We start from the raw sequence: 21994 nt of genomic DNA on the forward strand, positions 1-21994 counted from the left end.
ATTCCTTGCTATAAATGTGCTGAAAAAAAACAGTATAAAGCATCAAGTACTCCCATTATTTCAGAAAATTCCTTCTGAGAAATAAAATCTCACATTTAAGTTATTCTGAAAATCACAGAGTCAGGGAGAGGTGTAAAAAGACCCACTACAGCTCTGGTGAACAGGCTGATATTTGATGTCTAAGCAACAACCTCATGAACTCCAGCAAATGACAGTGTGCAAACAGACTCAAGCCAGATTTCATCTCTCATGAAGTAAGTATAGGCACACATTTACAGTACCTGGTTTGAATGAATAAATAAGTCAGCCTGCTTGGTTTCTGTAGGAGAGACATGGGCTATACACTAACATAAGAACAATACACAAATAGGTTGTCTTATTTCAGCTTAGGATAGCAACAAATTGGCATCCAAATTGCTGTAATCCATACACAGCCTTGCACAGGACTCTTCTTAGTAGAGCAACATTTTAGGTCCCAGGATTCATGATTTCAGCTCACCAGTAAATGTGCAGGTCTTTCTGAACAAAAGGTGACTTGAGAGCTACATGCACAATCTACCCTACCAATTAAAAGTCTGAAATATGCATTTTAAACTAAAACCAGCTTAAGGAAAACATAATTGTTAAAACAAATCCAAAGCTGTAGCTATAAATTCTTTTTGAAGCATTACAGATTTTGTCTGAAGTGATGACCTGTTTTTTGATGACTGCTAGTAGTCTACAGGTAGCAGTGCTGAGCAAGTGCTGAACACATTACTTTGTACCCAAACAGGAGGAACAAACTCATCTTTAAATAGCAAAACTTATGTGGGAAAATTCACTGAATCATACAAACTGATATTTTTTAGAGATTTTTAGTGACTAGAAAAAGCAATAGATGTGGCTACACTTATTAAGAGGTACCATGCAGAATTTCCGAATCTTAAAAAACAGTCTTCTGAAATGGTAGGTAAATGTACAAAGAAGATGTTTCTATATCTACCCAAAAATCATAATAGAATCACAGAATCATTTAGGTTGGAAAAAACCTTTAGAATCACCAAGTTATTAACCCAGCACTGCCAAGTCCACCAATAAACCATGTCCTTAGGTACCACATCTATGCATCTTTTTACACTTCCTAATGCTGCCTGTTCTAATGCTTCCGCTTTCCATGAAGAAATTTTTCCTAATATCCAATTTAAAGCTCCCCTTAGGCCATTTCCTCTTATCCTATCACTTGATACTTAGGAAAAGAGACAAACCCTACCTGGCTACTACTTCCTTTCAGGTAGCTGCAGAGAGCAATGAGGCCCCTCCTGAGTCTTTTCTCCAGGCCACACAACCCCAGCTTCCTCAGAAACCCCAACCCTCCTAAGACTTGTCATCTTGACACTGCACTTGGATGCTCTTCTTTGGACACACATTATGTTCAGCCTTACACAAGTCATGCATTTTACCAGATGATTATAACTTGGATGAAGGTTGGAGTACACTTGAGCAAAAAATGATATTAAACAAAATGTCATTCTGTGCAACATACCTCCCATTCACTGTAGTGTACTTGATCACATCTCCTGGCAGGACCACTGATAATTCAATATCTTTATCAATTACATTCTCTTTCTGTTCCATGATGAGGTTGGTTGGCTCTGTGTTATCAAATGGAGAAACAGCAATGGATTTTGTTTCAGATGGAGGAGGTGGTGCCTTAGATTTTCTTCTGAAAAACAGATAAAAGTTAAAAATCAAGTTGCATTTATACATATGATTTTAAACTGACAAACTAACAAGTCTCAAAACAGAAACAAACAACTCTTTAATATTTTCTAAAATAATATGTGCAACAAAGGCATAGGAGAATATCTTAAATATACTATCAGTGGTGACAGAAGACAAAACAGGCTAAGGTATTAATCACAAAAAAAAAAAAAAAAAAGACATCACCCAATAAACATCAAGCCAAAAAGAATTCTTTAATGTACCGTGAAAGAATAAATTAGTTGGTTGTTTTTTCCTCCATTGGGTTATGCAAAGACCCTATTTGTACATTCTCCAAAGAGATTTACTGGATTAGTATAAACAGAAATATTGTACCATGCAGTATGAAGCCAATTGTACTTGATACAGGATAGATACTGGAGCAAATAGCGACACTTTTCCTCCCCAAATTTTTTTCTGATTATTAAAATTATTTAAAGAAATCCTACCAGTTCTACATTATTTAACTTCTATACAGCAATAAAATAACAGTATAACCAATTCTACCGTGTTTTAATATTTCCTGACATTTGATTCACCATATGCTCTTACATAATCCCCTCACCTATGCTGATCTGTTTTAATTTTCTCTATACCATTTCCCATGTCAGTGACCAGACAGTTTAGTTTTGAATACAAGGACTGATCACTAAACAAGTTGCACTTATTTCACTAAAAAAGTTCTAAAACAGCATAAAATCCTCTATATCTCTTAACATATGTATCTTACAGCAAATTCTGAATGCAGGAGTCTCATGTCCTAAAACATCTAGTCCAATATTACCCTTTATTTAAAAAACTCTCCACAATTAACCAATATATTCAGAAGGAAAAGATACTATTAATTAAGAATTTTACCATTAGAAACAAGACCAAGACACAGTCAAAACACATTACCTAATGACAGATTTTGAATTTCTTATACACATTCTTGAATGGAGCCACATTACCAGGAAGTTAAAATACATTTCAACATAATACACAAAGGCTCCAAAAATATGCTCGTCATTTAGATGGAGCTGTACCAAAGTTTGTTAACTTTAAACCTAAGGAAATAAATTAACCCCTACAATTGTCCTACACAATTAAAATAAACAGAACCTAGCATACAACTAGACACACACATCTTTCTTGAGAAAACAGAGTTTAAAGTCACTCACAATGAAGAGCAAACAAGGTCCAGAGCAGCATTGCAAAAAACAACTGTAACGAGGCATCACATGACTGATCTGTTGCTGAAAGTGCTTAGAGTTTTGAACTTCAGAACTCTGTGCTGAATAATTAACTATTCACAGCCCCTTGGAGCTAATCGGGAGTGCTCACAGGCCTCCAAAAACATTGAATGGGGATCCACATTCAAAATTTATACCTCCTCTCTCAATGATTTAAATTAGTTTGGTGGGCTCTCTATGCCATTCATGATGTGCAACATGAGCTGAAAATTTGACTTGAGTCTCTACAGCAGCTTGTCTGGGTTGTTTCAGGGTTACACGAACATTGCAAAATGTATAAATCAAACTTCTTTGTATTCCTCCCCAGCTTCTTTGGGGGTTTTCTTGAAAGATTTTTAGCTTTCATGTAACTGCCAAATATAAATTATTAGCAAGTACAGAGCATCAATACAACTATTAGAAATAAATAAAATCCCAAAACCATAAAAACTTACCCTATGACAGTAATACCAAAAAGCCCAACGTGAACTAGTAATGCTTGTCCTCCCTTCTTTACTCTTTCTTACATCTTTAACTTCAAATGACTGTTAAAAGCTATTTATCATACAGTTTACTCTTTGAAGAAGTGTTACGGAAAGATTTCTTTTCAAATGCTAGGGGACTCGATTTTCTATTAAGTAGAAAAATGCAATTTTATCACTGGAACTCTTATCACCAGAGTACTTAATGACACACAGCAATAAATGTGGTTTATTTATACAGTGTCCAACAAAAACTGACCAAATACTCTCATCAAAACACGTGTGCAACAGCTGAAGTTCCACCTATTTATAAAGAACACACAAACACACACAGGGTCAGGCAGTCTAACAACGTCGCTGAAGCCTCGTGTCCCCCACTGCAGAGCCAGGTACCTCACCCATTTCTAGGAAATCTGAATGTGCTTTATGGGTAGTTATGCTTGCCTGTCCCACCCCACACAAAGGAGGAAAAATCCCAAGTGTACTTTCTCAGAAGTCACGCCAAGTTTTTGACAACCTCTTATTAAACAAGAGGGATCCCAATGCTTTCATTTTCTGTTCCCAGGTGCCATGTTTCTGTTCTTCAGTTCTCACTATTTCTCTCATCTCTCTTTCTCAGCCCCAAAGTATTTGCAATTGGTCTCATTGTTTTTTTGTTATTTCAGCCTGTGTTTCTACCTCATCAGGGGAGCAGCTGCCTGACAATCAGACTGGGCTGCACTCCCAGCCCGGGAACTGGGGCTGGACAGCAAGAACAATTCAGATGGCCATGATTAAATAAGCAGGTGATGGTGGAAATACACTTGTAGAGGTAGGTTTTACATACAAACCCTCCTCTCCTACTCTGCAATTCAAGAAGCCAATGAAAGCGCTTTTCTCACCAAGGCATCCTCCACACATCATTTTATCCCAACACCAAAACTCCAAGTCTATACCACCAATTCAAATACTTCATCATAAAGAACCAACAAAAGCCTGGTTCTCTCTAGCCTCTTAACCTATACCAAGTACTCAGCAAACTAGGAGAGCTGTTGATTTGTAATGATTTAGCTAAAAAGACAGAAAGATGTCAATCTAGCTTCTTCTCCTGAAAACCAAACCTGTTATTTTTAGTAAAACAAAATACAAACATAACAAAGAGAGTAATTCCCCATCATATAAAAAAGAACACTTCAGAGGCCAGGAAAAAAAGTGCTCAGTAAGTGGTCCTACAGCACCTTTCATGTTCAGGCAGCTTCCAGTCAAGCTGTTTTAATTTTCAAAATAAACATTAGAAGGAGTCAGAACCAAAAACATGCTTTTCATTTTCATGGCTACTGTAGAATTGCAGGAAAGCTGCAGGATAAACCAAACCGCAGCTTACTTAGCTATGAATTAGTTACTACAGAGAGAATTAAAAGAGCAATTTTAACTAGATGAGGTCACAACTCAATAACAATAAGAACTCCTCTGGAAATTGTGCTGCAGTATCCTACACGATGTGGGTCCTCACTCATTGCTTATCCCCAAGGGGCCCAGTCCCATCAACTGGCTAACCTTCCCTACACACCAGGCACTGAAACTGCCCAAGCCCCACTCTCTGCAAGAGATGTGCTCCCCACTGTTTATCACCAGACAAACAATTCCACCAACATATTTTCTTCTACATAAATTTTCTGTTTAAACTGCTGCTTGAGCCAAATAAAAACAAAACAAAACAAAACAAAACAACCAACCAAACAAAAAAACCCATGTTTCTCCTCTGATTCTTCCTAGCCCTGGACAAGGCTATCAGAGGGACACCTGCAATGCTCTCACAGAGACCCACAAACACAAAGTGGTGCCATTTAGGCAAAGTTTCTATTTCCCTTGGTACCAGAGCACTGCTTATGCCAAGGCATTCAGCTTTTTTTATCTAGTTGAGATTATATTGTTCCCCAGAGAACTGACTCATATCTCTTAGAAATTTAAATTTCTGAAGTCCCACCTGCAATTCCTGCCAGTCTGTGTGACAATACAATTCCTATATGAAAGAATTCTTTCAGCCAAATGCAAATAGAAGGCTATCATTTTTTAAGAAAAACAGTGCATCTTTAAATCAAATCCAAGACATTAGGTCAACATTTTATGTGCTTCAGATCCTCCTTCAACAGAATAAAATGTCAATGCTGTATCTCAACAACTTTCCTGCTTGCAAAGAAAAAAAAGATGTGTCATGCATAGAAGCCTTTTTGAAATAAAGGTCTGACACAGTAAATAAATAACACATCTATTTATTTGATTTTCAAAAAAATCCTGTTAGGAAGTCACAAGCAGAATATTTTCAACTGTCAGGAACTAGAAAAAGGCACATAAAATAATGAGAAATACTTGAACTTACAGTGACCTGGGTAGTCCAGTTTTCACCAGCATTTCCTTTCAAGAAGAACCTCTTTCCCAAAAAAAGGGAAAAAAAAAGAGGAAATCTATCTGCTAGATTAGTGTGCAATCAAATGCTACAGCATCAAGGAATATTACTGTTTACAGCACTTCCTATTTGGAACACTGTTACATGAGAGTATACAAAGAGAGCTTGACAGCACTCTTACCAAAATTATTTTGAATCTATACTCCAACATCAAAACCTTTTCTCAGATTTTCTATAGCATTCACCTAGGACAGAAAAGGTCATAAGAATCTCACCTGCAGTTCAGTTATCTCTCGGGTACTGAAACAGTTCATTTAACATAGTGCATTAAAAAGCTTCTAAGCACAAAAGATACACTTCAGTTGGTTATTTGACTTAGGGCACTATGAAGTACACTGGTTTATTCAAACAGCAACTAGTTTGGGGTTTTTTTTGATCAAACTTTACAAATTTACATTTGCCAAAATTACAAGCAGAACTTTGTTCTATTTTCACTCAGAGTCAGAAAAGGCTTTAACTCTACTAAGATCATATAATGAGACGAAAAAGTCCACTGTACCAAAGCTTCTTCTAGATCTTTCCTTGTCTTCAACCTCTCATCCTAAGCAAGTATCCTAATTCTCTCCTATTACAACAATGCTGTTTCACTGCTGTGTCACAGAAGCAGACAAACCTCACACAAAATCTTCTCAAACAAGGAACAGTTGAACAAGATTTCGGGCCTATATTAAAAAAGCATTGATTTGGTTTTTTTAACAACGATCCATCAGTTTTGGCCAACAGGTATACAAAATATTTAGGCTCCTAGTTTCACCTATAAGCATCCCCAGCCAAATACTCATCTTAAACAGTCACAGAACAGATTTGTCTTCTAGACTGAGTTTATTCTGTTCCTTTTTTGTGGACAATGGTCTCACAGCATCACCACTGCAAGGCTTCAAGATCAAACATTACCTGCTAGGAAAGAGCTTGGAGACAAGTGCAGCATTACTATCTGATCTGCTGCTCATAGTCCAGCACATGACTGAAGTTGACAAGGCAGGTCACTCAAAAAAATCACTCCTATATATTTCAGGCACAAGTATAGATGAAAAATACTTTAAAAATAAATTCTATTCATCTTCACTAAATTATTACCAGGCACACAGGTTTCCATACAAAATTTGAGGTGCCACAAAGTGCTTCAAAAAAGGTTACTTTTAAGTTAGACGTATGGTAGTATTCTAATATTTTTCCTTAAGGCTAAGCAGCCCAAATATTTGCTGTGCTAGCCCCAGAGCATCTATATAACATGACTATCTGCCTTGATACTGGGCTTTCATCTCAACATCAATATCACTGTTTGAGATACAATCTCTCTCTTTATTTCTACTATAAAAGCACCACTCAGATGTTAAGATCAAGGTATGGATCAATGAGAGTCAAACAATGTCCATTCTTAGGTTATCCCTTCAAGCCACTCTTATGATACATGTAGGATGATATAAAGGAAAAATATTTGCTGTATCTGCTCCAGGGAGAAATAAGATCTTTTAGATTCTCAACTCATCCATTTAGTTATTTCGGGAAGAACGTGAGGTCATATTGTACAAATATTGAGTCCAGCATGTGGCTCAATAGGTACCAAAAAAACCCCCAAGTTCAGAGACACGCTTTAATTTCCATTTCCAAGAGAGGAACAAACATTAACAGTTTGTAAATATTTTGTGGTAACAGGTTATTTTACAGGGCACTTCTCTATACTAATTCCCAAGACTGAAAGAATACAAATATTGTAAATAATAGTGGTATTTCAAAAATAATAGAGAAAAATAATATGGCATAAAATAAGGCACTGGGCATATAGCTCTGCCAACACAGTAATTCATAGTGTAACTGGTATATCAACTGACATGGCTGTAGTAACGCTATGGGTGATGATAATGTTACTAATTAAGTGATCTTTGAAGATTATATCTATAGATTCACTCAGTGAGGTTCCAGCAAACAACAAATCATCTGCAGATATTCTCTTACTCATGCCTTTATTCTGATATAAAGAAAGCAAAAGAAAGTGAAATACATTTTCACTCTCTTTCAATAAATACAGTGGACTGAGAAAAGGAGGCATCCCTGGAATCAGGACATATTTTCAAAGATATTGTGAAAGAAAAAGTTTCCCTAGTCAATGGGATGTGTGGATTTACCCCCTAGCTAGCCTCATTGCTCTGAAGATTTTTTTTTTTCAGTCTTATCCTAGAGAGAAATAAATCACAGGACTGGGACGGTAACCATGACAGTAAGGTGAAAGCTTAATGGAATCTCTGGGTGTCTAGTTCATACTAAAAGCAAGAAAGCAGCAAATGAATCCTTCAGTTCCCTCCAGACCATTTGGAACAGACACTTGCCCCCTCTGATTATCTGTCCCCATGGCAGTGACAGTCTTGAAAAGAGAAGCGACTGTATTTGAGCTATAATTCATTAAAAGTTTTCTGTCACTACAAGGAAAAAGAGGCAATTCTGAGACAACATAAACACAAATCTGTATTATGGGCATGTTGTTAATTGTGCCCCTCGTAGCATTAAAGGGGCACTAACTCTGGTATAAACATATAATTTAATTAATTAAACAACAAATTTAAAACTTTTCTAGAAAAAAATATTAATTCATTGCCCTTCAAAGCCGAATCATAACTAATATTACAATGATCTATTCAAGCTCACTTAAAACTTACGAAAGAGCCAACTCCTGAGAACAGAAAGCTGCTGACAGTGTTGTCTTGTACCATCCAACAAAACACAGTTAGCTCCCCTCTAGGCATAAGAATCACTTTGCTCTTAGGAAGAGAGCCAAAAGCTCAGAATCCTAGCAGGCAAGAGAGGATAAAAGAACAAGAAAAAATACCTTCTCCTCTAAATTAGCATAAAGTCTATTATTATTACTGAGGGATTATAGAAATGTGTTCTGATACAAAATTTTCTTAGAAAACATTCTGTTGTGCCAAGAGAAGTACTTCTTTTACTCCAGGGGTGGGGGGAAAAAAAAAACCCCACAAACCAAAACTACCAAATAAATTAAAATGGAGAATGAGTTCCAATGACATTACTTCTAAAGAGGTTGAGAACTTAAGACTCCTGAGGTAAATAGGGCTAACACAAAATACAAGCACAAACCCGGCATGACCACATGTGACACACCTCCACAGAGAACAGATACTTATATCTATTTTTGCAACCTTTTCTCAAAGTAAAAAATGCAAAAAAGTAACCTAGATTTGCTACCAAAAGCAAGAACAAAAAATCTGAACAGAATTTGAAACTATTAAAACCTTGTACGGCTCAGTTAGCCTTTATTATATTTACAGTTATGAAAACAGCCTGACAGAGAAGGAGGAGAGCAGGGAAGAAAAAGCAGTAAATCTGTAACAGTAATTGAGTAATATATAACTGGCTGAATAAACAGGAAAAGAAAACAAAGAGCAGCTTGATCTGAATTGGGAGCTTAACCTTTGATACACTAATAAATCTAACAAATACTTAAAACTCGAGCAAACGTATGCTATCTCCACTAAAAATAAACCCTCAAATCTTTGTCAAGAACTGCTAAAAAGGTTGCTCAAACAGCTGTTTTTCTTCCATCACTAGTAAGAAAGTTCAATTAAGGGCTTTCAAACAAAACAAAACCTGAATCTGTCCTTCTGGTCGTTACTCCCAGTCACGAAAGCAGGTAAAATGCCACTGTCTTTTCAAAGCCTGCAGATGAAGCACCTAGCTCTGCTCGTGGTTTTTCCAGCTGCTATTCTGAACATCAGTAGAAGTAAGAATTGTCAATTATCTGAGCTTTGCTGCTGGTGCTTTTTTCTCCTGCTCAAAATAATGTTTCTGAAGTAACACTGGAGGCAGGGACTGGATAGATTCAGAGGCTGGGAAAGGAAAGGAAGAGAAAAGCAGAGCTGCTCAGTTTCACAGCAGCCAGGAAAGAGGCTAGTACAGACCCTTCCTTTTTCCCTCACAGACACACATGCCTCAAATACAGGTACGTGGGTGTAGGTGTAGGTGGGTAACAGATGAAGTGCTGCAGGACAGCAGCCAAGAAGCTCTCCACTAACAGGGAAGACAAAATCCAACCCCTCTCCTTTTACCTGCTGTAGAAGGCTGGACTCAACTACAACAGTTGCACTTCCCAGCTGAAAACACAGATACAGGAAGAATAATTGAGAAAGCAGAGCAATGCAACTTCAGAAAGCACTGCAATTTATTTTCATTTTCCTGCAAATGCTTTGAATAGAACAAGCTTTCTCCCTTTTAGAAAGTTCTTCGGTCACCAAAAACTCTCTCTTAGCAGTTATATTTTTTATCCATCTGGAGTTTGGTAACACTTAAAATCTTTTGTACATTCACAAACCCCAAAAATAGGAGAACTTATTAAACTGAAGAACAGAGATGATGTTAAGAATTGGAAGGGAATGGGACACAGGAAAATTTTCCTATCTTGAGCAAGATTAAATAGAAATATCTGTGTGTATGCACTTATACACAGATGCTATGAGACACATGGTGAATGTAAAGAGAGTTCCTACACAGACAACCAGGTCTGTCAGCAAATAAGGCACCCTTGCTCATTACAGGAAAGAAAGAGAAAAAAAGAGTTAAGTTTAGGCTGAGAAATTGTACTAAAACAAGCATTTTCTTCACTAGATTTAAAGAGAAGCATCTTGGCAGTTAATATCCAGAAAAAATTGATGAAATGAAGAGGTTTGAAGACTATAGCTACAGTTCCCCAAACAAACGCCAAGCCTCTTTGGCTAACACTGCTTGCAAAACTAAGAAATGCTTTGAGCACCCACCTGCCACCAGATTCTCCTGCTCATCCTTTACAGCTGCCTCCTCAACATTCACTCTCCTGCCTACATCTTCCTCAGAAAGCAAAGTGGAAAAACCTTTTACCTTCAGGAACAGGGTCACATTTACTACCTCCCCAAATGCCAGTGCTGCTGCTGGAGCCCCAGCCTCATCTCAGGCACTCTGTGAGGGGCAACGTGTGGTACGAAGCAGAGCCACAAGTCCCATCCCAGCTCTCTGCACAGCATAAACCCGACCAGCAGTTTTCACAGCCACCTTTGCAGCCACTGACAGCAGGAGCTCCCTCCCCTTTGTCCTACTTTAACTTTACTTCCCTCACTGGTTGGCAGCTCAGGGCCCCAGATGAATGCTCCTATTTTGTCTCCCAACTCATCCCCATCTACACACAAGAGCTGTCATTATCCCCTTTCTCTGCTTGTATCTGCACACTCAAATTCCCCTGCATCCACTCCTTTCTGGATTCTTGCAACGGGCAAGAGGCAAGGAAAATAGAAGATATTCCTTTGAAGAAAGAAGATATTTCTTTGAAGAAACTTGGCTCCCTGCATGATGGTAACACCAAAGCTTTTTTGGATAACCACTTTCATTAGAAAGCCTCTGTGCTTTCTGTAAAAATGCACAGGCCTTCAGCATTAAATATAAAGTAGGGAAAAATTCTTATTTATATAATAATGACTAAAATCATCATCAGTGTGCTCTGGGGAGTGTAAAGAAACTTTCCTAATGAATACTTTGCTCTAACTACTATAATTCACTTCTGTATTCACCCCTGCATCCTTTCCAACCTTCCCTACCACAGCCAGTTTACAGCCAGTATACTCCACTGCTGAGTTTTTAACATGCTGACAGATGACACAGTGCCAGCAGCACACTGTGCCTACAAGAAGTTCAACTGAACACTGTTTCTTAAATTCTTTCTTTGTTGCTGTAAGTGAAGTCCATCTTGGCATTGAGCAGTTATTTAGGAATTTAGTCTATTTAGGTACTAAAAAATATTTTAATTCTTTCCTTGGCAAATGAAATCAGTATATAACATACAAGGAACACACAGAATACACAGCAAGGACTCTGACATATTAAACACTAAAAGAATCGACTTTTACAAGGTATTACAAGCAAGTAGTGGGGCTTTTTTCCCCAACAAAATTTTAGATCAAATGTGATGCAATTCAAAGAAATCAGAAAAGCCTTACAGTCTGCATTAAATAAAAGCACTCCTCACTTAAAATAATCTCAAAAACCTAATTTGAGTTTCTAAGTACCAAATATCAATTTAAAAGAAAATAGGCAACAGCTTCTATACACAGAAATGTACCACTGAAATTTCAGCAGTGGGCCCACATGGATAAACATCTTTACACACCCTCACCTCTTAGCCAGAGATGGGATTTTAGAAAGCATTTGTAGAATTATTACATACTTTATCTGAAAAATTACAACTGACATTAATTCTTCTTCCTTCGTACAGGCCTATATTTAAGTTCTGGCAATTTATGAACTGCCCTACACCAGAATTCTGCATTCCCTCCAAGAGCAAGGACTTACATGCTACTGAAGATATATAACTATTGGTAAATATTTTTTCCTCACAGCAGGTGTTAGGACAACACAACACAAATATTACTTTAAAGCCATTCTGCTCAGCCTCTAAACAAGAAGGAAAAATAAGAGCTAAAATTGATTACACTACTTTTCTGCTTACCTCCAAGATAGCACAGGTGGTTCTTCCCCATTAATATCAGGTGAGTTTCCTTCAATAGCATATGGAGGTAGAAGGGAGGGTGTGTGTGTGTGCATGGCAAGCTCTCTGTTGCTCCCTTCTGCTACTGCTGACATCAGTAAGCCTACCTATTTATAATCCCACCACCTGACCAAACAGCCCTCAGAGTACATCTAGAGATTTGTACAGCCTGTAATCCCAACATATCTACTTCAGCCAATTCAAAAGAGAGTATTAAGTAGCTTTGTTATGTCTTCTGTGGCTTTATACCATAAAAAGAATCCAATCCTGTTTTCCGCACCCCTTTTATTTGCACAGAACAAGTTTAATGGTAATTTTTAGAATTAGGACTAGTCCTTCCATCCCTGCTTTTTAGCCTTCCCCATTTCTCTGCATGTGAGATATGCAACTAAACACCTCAGGTAAGCATATTCTAGGGATTAATGGAACCTTTAGACAACAGAGACAAATACCCGTTTACATCCAGTTAATTTCATCATCAGTACTACCTACAAAATTATTGAAATTTAAGATTTTCACAAATCAATTTCACAAGCCAAGTACAATATTTATGCTATCACAAAACCAAAAACAACTCAGAAGTGTTTAAAGTAGAATAATTTACAGAAGCTTGACCTCATTGTCAATTAAAACCAGAAGCTGCTTAAAAGCAGCTTAAAAGCAACTCTTGATTCAGTTCCCTCTTCCCTAAGTCAGCCCTAATGTATTCAGCCATGGGAGGGCTGCTTGCAGCTGAGTCTGCCCAGGGACTGGGAAGGAATGCAGTCAACAAACTCTCAGGGCAAGTGCTGTCATCACTGGCAACATCCTGCAGGTTTCTATCATTGGTAAATGTTGCTTCCAGATCGGTATCAGGCCACAGAGTAGTGTTTCAATGAGAGGAAAACACCTGTGTGAGTGCCTGTGTGCTGAGTAAACAACATTACTGACAGTTCCTTACCTAACCTTTCCTATCTGAGAAGTTCTATCACCAGCATCCATCCCACACTGATGCCAGACAAAACAGAAATGTAAGTCAGCTTTGCCTAAATGTGTGTAAGGTTGAATGAAACAATTAGATGAATCAGTTGTGTTCCAAGTCCAATGCACTCTGCAACCAAACTTCAATAGTTAACAATAAAAGAATAAAAATCCTTTCACTTGACTGATAAGCTGGAGAGGGCAACAATGCAGATGCAGGCAGGCTTGCAGGACAAGACTGCCTATAGGAAAGGTTTGGTGCATACAGGGTATCAGTGTTGGCTAAATCAACACATTTCCTGTGGCTGCTATGTCCCACACAGGACACAGCATTTGAGATGCTCACTTGGAAGCTTTAATTATTATCTGGGTCTAAGGGCTACAGCTAGAAATATACAATTAATACTCACAGTAATAAATCCCCTGATTTTTTTTTTTTTTTTTTGTTCCTGCTGTTAGCTTGTGGTTATTTTACATGCAGTCTATCTAGTTAGCAATATGCTCCTTATGGCTTTTGTAGATTAAGCAGTAAATTTATGACTGCTGAAAAATCATAGGGCTTTCATTCCGGGAGCAACCAACAAAATTTAATACTTTAATACTACTGACGACAAGCAAGTGCCCAACATCTCAGATAACCTGAAAGGACAGAAGGGTTTCCCATTTCTATGAGCATGTACCTGGCCATTTTCCCTTCATCTGACAGAGGTTACTTTTACTTCTTCCCCAGTATCACTCAGAATAGATTACTTGCTTTTTGGGTTTTTGTTTTTGTCTTTTAAGTTCCCAGAATACTTGTTGAAGGTAAAATTGGAAGAATAGTAAAAGATGAGGAAGGAGGAGAGCTTATACAAGGTATTAGGAAAAAAAAGAAAACTACCATATAAAGGAATGGAATTTAAAAGTTTTGTAAGAGTTTGGTTTAGAATTTTAAAGTGCTTCTCATTTTTTCATGAAGCATCTACTTAAATTACAAATCCTGGCATTGCTGTGTAAAAACAGTTCCTAAGCAAACATCAACTGAACAGTATCAGCAATGAAAGACAAGGTATGTGAATGCACCATAAACTGCAATTTATTTTATAATTTCTCATGTGTATATTTAAAAGAGGCAAAAGAATTCTGTTTTGCTAAATAGAATGACAGTATAGGGCTAAATACAAAACACTTCCCAAAGAGGTCCCTGTACAGGCCACATCTGAGTACAGATCTTTCATGCTTTTTAATCATAGAATTATTTCCAAGACCAAAAAGTTAAGACTCGTATGTACTAGTGAGGAAAAGAAACCAAAACCTTCCCATTATTCACTCTTAGATCTTTAATACTTTCAGATTCATCTGACTGTGATTACCCAGAACATTTAGTATCTTTGCGATAGGGAGGAAAAAAAACCCCAAACTACAACTCCAGAAGCCCAATGCACTGTTAGAACTCAATGGATGTGTATCAATAATGTGTGTATGCAAAAGCTTCCCAGAATTATCTGGTTTTAAAAATGCCCAATAGGGATGTGTCTGTGAAGCTGGACCTCTTTGAACCTATTGTCTCTATTGCTATAAACAAAAGACCGTTTTTTAAAACTATCTGATATTTCATCTAATCCTGAAACAGTAATGATTATTTTTTTAAAATAATATCCATGAGAAACTGAAGTCTGAAAGCAGCAAGAATAGCAGGAAACACAGACTACCAGGGTAAGAATGGCATTCTTCCAGATTAAATTCTTGCTTTATTAAATACTCTCTTTCTTCAGTTGCTTTGTACCTACTGAGCTGACATCTCATCTGTGATGGACCAACACAGTCAAGTCTCCAGGGAAAGGCAAAGAGTTTTGTTAAATCAAAAAGAATTGGAGAAGAGAACATAGACAAGAGGCTTCCAAAAGACTTGGAAACAAATCAAGAATTTCTTTTTCTTATGCAAGTCATACATCAGCAAGGAAAGTTGATTTTAGATTGTATCATCACTCAACAATAAGTGGGACTTAATTATTTTACCATTAGTTAACATTTGGTTTAAGGATTTCATGTATCATCATTAGAAAATTCTGCTGCATGTTCTCCTTTCACTTACTGGGAACAGTTAGAACATGACAAATTGGCACATGGACAAAAGGTAAATGCAAGAACACATTGACATGGTCAAAGGTGAGATATGGCTTAAGGAACATGAGAGCTGAGACCATCTCTCTTGATTCTCTCTGAAGGTTCTGTTTACTGCATCCCTGTGGATATGGCAGAGACCAGAACCATGCACTTTACTGTCATCAGAGATTTATACACTGGCAAAATCCTGGTTTCCCTTTTGTTCTCTGTTCCTTTGCTAATGCGCATGGCAAACTGATTTGTAGTAAGCCTATCTAAAGTGAATTTAATCTCATTTTATTATTTATTTACTTCTGAAAAACCTTTTTGCAAGTCTTCAGAGTCGTATCTCCTGCTATTGCAATGAGTAATAGCTTTTTACTGTCATCAAAGTGTCACCTTACTATTCAGCTGGTTTCCTAGATTATTAACATATTGAACTAGGAGTTCCAGCACAAATCTCTATGAAACTCCAAGGTGGCATGGCCTCACCTTCACAGCAGAACACCTCCCATCTCACTGTTCTTATTGGGGCAAATTATACAACCATGCAAAGTTTACTGTCTTATGCCATGCTTGCTTATTTTCCTAAAAAGCTTTGGGGTAGAGACCAGGAGAAGCCTTTTGAAGGACAAGCACGACTGTACCAGCAGGCCTCTCCCCATACATTTGGTCAGCACAGCCCTTAGACTGTTTTCTCTTTCCACAGCCTTAAGACATTTACATTGTAGATACATTGCTACATCAAAGAGTTCCTCATTTTATTCTAACAGTGCTTGTTGCATGAGTCTGCAGAGAAACAGATTTTTATGGTTAAATTCAGCCACCAAATTTAGTTTGTCCCAAATAAGGTAAGAGCCCGCAACAAAGCTGTCCTAGCTGCTGTGCAAACCCAGAACAAAAAAAGAGAGTGCCTACTCAGAAAACACCTGTGGACCAAAGGACACACCTGTATTTTGAGCTGCCTGTTGACAGTATGACTTTGATAAATTCATGCCTGACCTTTTCACTTCTCTACCTCTATTACAACTTTTTATCCTCATTTTAACATTATAGATCCAACTAACACAAAAGGTAATATGCAAACACTAGCACATTTTTTGACCTTACTGAGTCATTATTTCGTCACAGGTGCAAAGGATCTGCTTCACTACTCCAAAATTGTTTCAGTATTCTCTTCTGTGCCAGCTCTCTGTCCCACCCTTCCAAGAACAAGTTCTGTAACTTTTTCCATGGGACCACCACCTTCTTCTCACCTACGGCTCCACTTGCATTACACAGAAAAACATCTGACAATCAAGAATCCATAATATTTCTTCATAAGTGCAAGGTAAGACATGACAACTTCCCTCACTGTTAAGGTCAAAGAGAATCAGAAATCAAGGGACTTGGGGTAGCTTGTGACAATTAAGCTCTAGAGAGGAACACAAGGGTTAAGGTAAAAGTTGCAAAACCCCCAGCATCTGATAAGCAAAATGCTTCAATTCATGCTCACTAGGTCAGAGAATAAGAGCATACTAATAGATGTTATCCAGAAGTTTTGTTCACTTAAAATCAAAAAGAACTGCAAATTGCAAGACAATTCTCAACTTCTGAGTTTTGGTGATTCAGACATACTTGAGAGAACATGACACTAAAATAAAGAGGTCATTAATCGTGCAGAAATTATAATTTTGGGAAGTCAGCATCTCCTCCCCCCAGGTACACACGTTACAGAAATGTCTAAGTGAACCAAATACATCATTTAAGGAGTAAAAGACATGTTACTACACGTTGCTAGGTAGTACTGACATAGGATTAATGGTTGAATAAAAGATAAGAAATAAGAGACAACCAGGGTTGTAAACTGGGGGATTTTTTTATTTTTTTATTTCCCAATATTTTTCATATCAATTTGATATAGCTAGGTAACAGATGGTATATTATGTTTTTCCTGCCTTAACACAATTTAAAAACAAGTTACAGATGGCTATAATGAAATCCTCATTAACACACTTATATTTTCACAGTTCAGTATAGCAATAATGAAACTTTCAGGTCTGGAATTTCCTGTTGGTTAATTAGTGGTTAGGTTAATAGCCTGAGGAAGTGCACAACCCAAAAAGTTTCCTTATTTTCTAATCATATAATTACTATATTCACATTTCTGGGAAAGCTCTCAAGACAGATTTAAGATCACAGTAAAGCTACCTTGTTTTGTGAAACAACTGTATTATTTTATGGGCAGGAAAGCCATGAACAGACTTAATTCAGCTGCCTCTGGGAAGTTTCAACTTGTTTTTATTTTGAAGATACGAACTTATAGAATTCTGCCAATACACATTACACCCAACACCCTCTACAGAAAAGGTAGGATCAACAACTATGGATCTATTGCTACAATGTTATCAGAAGATCATTGATTAATGCTTAAATAATTACTTTTTTTAAATCCCAGTTTATGATCATCTATCAAAGCTTGAAATATGACATATGGTGAACAGCATACTGAGCTATCCCTAAATCTCTGGTCTAGAAAGAGGAAAAATAAAACAGAACCACCACAAATCTTGCGCTCAGGTTCCTTCCACAAGTTAAGCTGCTGCCAGCTGTAAGTTGTGCTATTCATCAGTATGGTTAAAATAGTAGTGAACGACGTGGAAATCAGCCCTGAAACCCCTGTGGATTTCAGCAACCGCACACTAGTTACAAACTGGTGCCACTGTGCCCTCATTACGGCGCTCCTCACGCTGACAGGCAGAGGCTGCAGCCAAAGCCTTGCCCTGGCCCGGCCGTGCCTTGGCCGGGCGGAGCAGCCGCACCTCCGGGCAGCCCACACCCACACACGGAGCTGCACAACTGGGAACACGCTGCCTTGCCACAGCTAGGTCCCAAATATTATCGAGTGGTGTTGCTGATTTTTTTCCTTTTTAACTGCCATCACCAAAAAACTAAATGGAGACATTGTCACACCCTTGTTACCAAGTAAAATGGAAATAACCATACAGCTCTTTGAAGTGCTAGAGCTTCAAAAGAAGATAGCCACTGCCAAACCACCATGAAAGCAACATAATGTGGAAAACCTGACTTGTAACTGAAGTTACATAGTTAAAAAGAGACAGCACCCAAATATTTAAAAGTTGTAATGCTAAAAATATCTTTTAAGCCCAGCAAACTGACTTATGACAAAGAACGGCAGGGAAAGAGAATTTGGATTCTCTAAGAAACACATTATTATTATTGTTATTGCCGTTATTAATATTTTTCAGCCCTCACATTTCTTCAAAACCTATTTTGACATTAAGGAGAATTGAAGCACTATTATCTTCCTTAACCAGCAGGAGTCATGCACTGCAAAGACTTTCTGGAACATTAAATGTCACTACTGGCTTCAACAGTCAAGTACACCCAGAAACCAACTGAAAAAATCCACAGTGTATTTAGAGATCTGAGAATTACAGCTCCAAAAACAGAGTTACAGTGCTTACTTACATCACTCTCAGAGGCCTAGAAAGCCAATAAAATACATAACAGAAAAAATAAAGCTCCTGCAATGATTTTCTTCTGGAAAAATCCTGTATTTTAATTCAGAAAATTTCAGATCCAGTTTCCATAATCATATCCATTCCCTGACAGAACAGTCTGTACTGTGACAGATCTTTCTATGGCAGTGAAAAAATTAGATGTAGCTTTAGTAAGAAGTTCAACAAGTTTCTTGTTCTGAATATTTACACACGGTATAATGTGGTTTTTATAAACCTGTAACACTGGTCAAGTTCAGTAACACTCGCTCATCTCCTTCCAAAAGAAAATGTTAAAAATAACTGCACTGTTTCAATCCTAAATGGCAGTTTGTGAAGCAAGGACACCTTGTGTTTGCTTCACCCAGCACTCTCTCACTTCATTCCTCAGAACAGTGCATCTGGTGCAACAGTTCTCTTAATATTTTGAGTTTCTGTGCTTATCAGATGACAAAAAGAAAAAAAGAAAAGAATAGATTATTATACTACAATTATAAACTTTAACATGCAAGTTTCAGGTACTTCTTCAAAGTGGAGTAAACACAAGACAATGGAAAAATTATACAGTTAATTGTACTACAAGGATAAGTACTAAAATCTGTATAGAAAGTCCTCCCATTTTTAATAATGACATCAAACAACTCAGATAAGGGTTTTGTTTTACAGAAACTAAACTCACTTAAAAGAGGGTCTTCATTCCAGAGGGTAAGAAGCTGTCTGGGGAGCAAAAGTCCATGGCTATCAAGGTGGCACGTGGGAAGGAACATGCCTCAGGTTCCCTGCTACCCACAAGACAGGAATGAGGAAGAACAATACAGTGTTCTTTCTTACTTAACACACACACACATAACCTTCTTAATTCAGATAAGCATCTATCTTTGGAATCTGTATCACAGAACCAGGAGTGTATCACACCAGCTTCTGGAAGGGGCAGCTAATTATGTTTGGGGATTCTCTCTATCATTCTGTATAAGAAAGCTCAAATCAAGAAAGCCAAAAAAATATAAGATAAGGAAATATGCCTTCCAAAATACAGACTTTATTCTAGATAAAGCAGAGATTATATGATACCATTACAAAACAGTTTAAAATATCTCAAAAGAAGGTCAAATGTAACAGGTCAGTATGATTAAAATGTTCTTTGTACCAAAAAATATTTTAAAAGGCTCATTAGGTTTTCTCTGCTTCAAACCCTAACTCTAGATTAATATTCAGAACTGCAAGTGCATTCAGTCACTATTACATGTGGTTTTGACCCAGCACAGAGTATACGCATCCCAGCCATGAGAAGCCACAGACTCTCCAAGGGAATGCCATGGGAAATAGTATCAGAAGTTTTACTAAGGCCCAGGCAAGCAACATCCACTAGACCTTGTCATAGGAGTACAAGTAGCTGGTCAAGCAGAACCTATCTTTACCAAAACCATGCTGGCTGGGACAGATCCCCTGATTGTCCTCTACATACCACATGGTATCACTCCAGATAATCTGCTCCATAACCTTCCCTCATTGCATGGGATGTTCAGCTCATCACACAGTGCCATTCTGCCTGAGCAGTATGCTCTGTATAACAGCATAGAAATGCTTAACAAAATTTTGCATACTAATAAATTCCAAATTCTTAAAAAGCTCTTCACATAACTGGACCATGCCCTTGATTTTCTACCTACCCAGAAAAGATTAAAAGAGGAGCTGATACAAATATTCAAACACTTCTCTTTGTGTGGACTACAAACACTGAAATTCTACCAAATGTTAAAAAAAAGAAAAAGAAGAGAGAAATAGAGAGAAAGGAATATATTCACTCAGTAGCAGTAATAGGCCTCTAATACCTTAGCAAGTTCACCAATGTTTCTAGGAGTTTTGTCTTGATGAGCTGCTAGAAAAGCATTACATTATTATGGTTACAGTCACAGAACATTTGGTCTGCTTTATCTGCATTATCTACTTTTAAACTTAGGAATACAATATACCAAGTTTCTATGACTCAGTGTTTTACTGTAGCCCTGCAAACATTGCAAGCCTCCAACAGAAAGGCAAACAGTTACAGTAAGTTACTATTTCTGGCAATATTTTTTCCTATAAAACACCAAACAGTCCAAGTTAGAGACAGCATATCCCAGAACTCAAGGAACAGATTGTATAAAATTTTTTTCTTTGGGTTTTTTGCTGTTTTCCTTTCCCCTTGTTGGCTGTGTGTACAATCCAAAATGTATCTTTTCATAAAGGTTCCTAGAGACAGAAAGTTTCAGATGTGAGCTCTTGAGACTATTTTCTAAATTTTATCTTAAAGAAAGACAAAAACAAAAGTACCTTTCAAAAGGATATGGCAGGGCTTGCAGTACAGTCATGAATTTCACTTTCTCAACAGCAAGCAGCAATTTTCTTTCCTAGCAAAAAGCCACCAGCAACACTAACAGACTTTTATTTAAAATGCTGAAGACTAATGAGAATTTGATACATTTATACAAGTTCTGAAATACATTTTCTTAAGATGCAATTACAGTTCTTTTGTGATCTGTGGTATTGAAGGAAACATTGTGCCAGGCAAAATTCTAATACAGGAAGGACTCAAGTGAGGACGTGTGATACAAAAGAACGTACATTTACGTGTACATTTCCATAGTCTGTCTTCTGTTTTAAGGAATAATCAGAATTGTCCATGACTTATACCTGAGTCATTTTAAAAACAAAACCCAAAATCTAAAGTACAATTAACTTGTTCCTTTCATTGCAATTTAGAGCAGCCTGAAGGATTTCTGCTATAACTAACTCCAATCACAGACACTTAAGTTTACACACTACCAGTACCTCAGAAGCCTGATGTGCAGTAAAAAGACCAAAAAAGTTTCCTAAATAAAGACAAGTAATCAGAAACTTCTCTGTCCGTGTTACTCACAATCCACTTCTACCTTTGGTTGTTCCCGTGTGGAAATCTAGACTTACCAAAATGTGTATTTAACTGCAAGTATTACAGCACTCAAAACTGTTTGACAAAAATTCAGTTTTAAACTGTTTCTTTGTAAGCGTTTTGTTCGTCATCTTGC

General features: G+C 37.4%; 1 protein-coding gene across 12 annotated transcripts in view; it reads right to left on the reverse strand.

Moving 5' to 3' along the window:
- COBLL1 (cordon-bleu WH2 repeat protein like 1) overlaps nt 1-21994 on the reverse strand; it is a 77879-nt gene that overhangs the window by 33360 nt on the left and 22525 nt on the right. For 6 of the 12 annotated variants that reach the window (XM_059852958.1, XM_059852960.1, XM_059852965.1 and 3 more), the window contains one exon: nt 1523-1702. In XM_059852958.1, coding sequence (XP_059708941.1) covers nt 1523-1702 — 180 coding nt within the window. Of the gene's footprint in view, nt 1-1522; nt 1703-5399; nt 5498-21994 lie in introns of those variants that run through there. The other 6 variants (XM_059852959.1, XM_059852962.1, XM_059852957.1 and 3 more) reach the window with 2 other exon arrangements.

Source organism: Haemorhous mexicanus, chromosome 8 (genome assembly GCF_027477595.1).
Source record: "Haemorhous mexicanus isolate bHaeMex1 chromosome 8, bHaeMex1.pri, whole genome shotgun sequence".
Taxonomy (NCBI): domain Eukaryota; kingdom Metazoa; phylum Chordata; class Aves; order Passeriformes; family Fringillidae; genus Haemorhous; species Haemorhous mexicanus.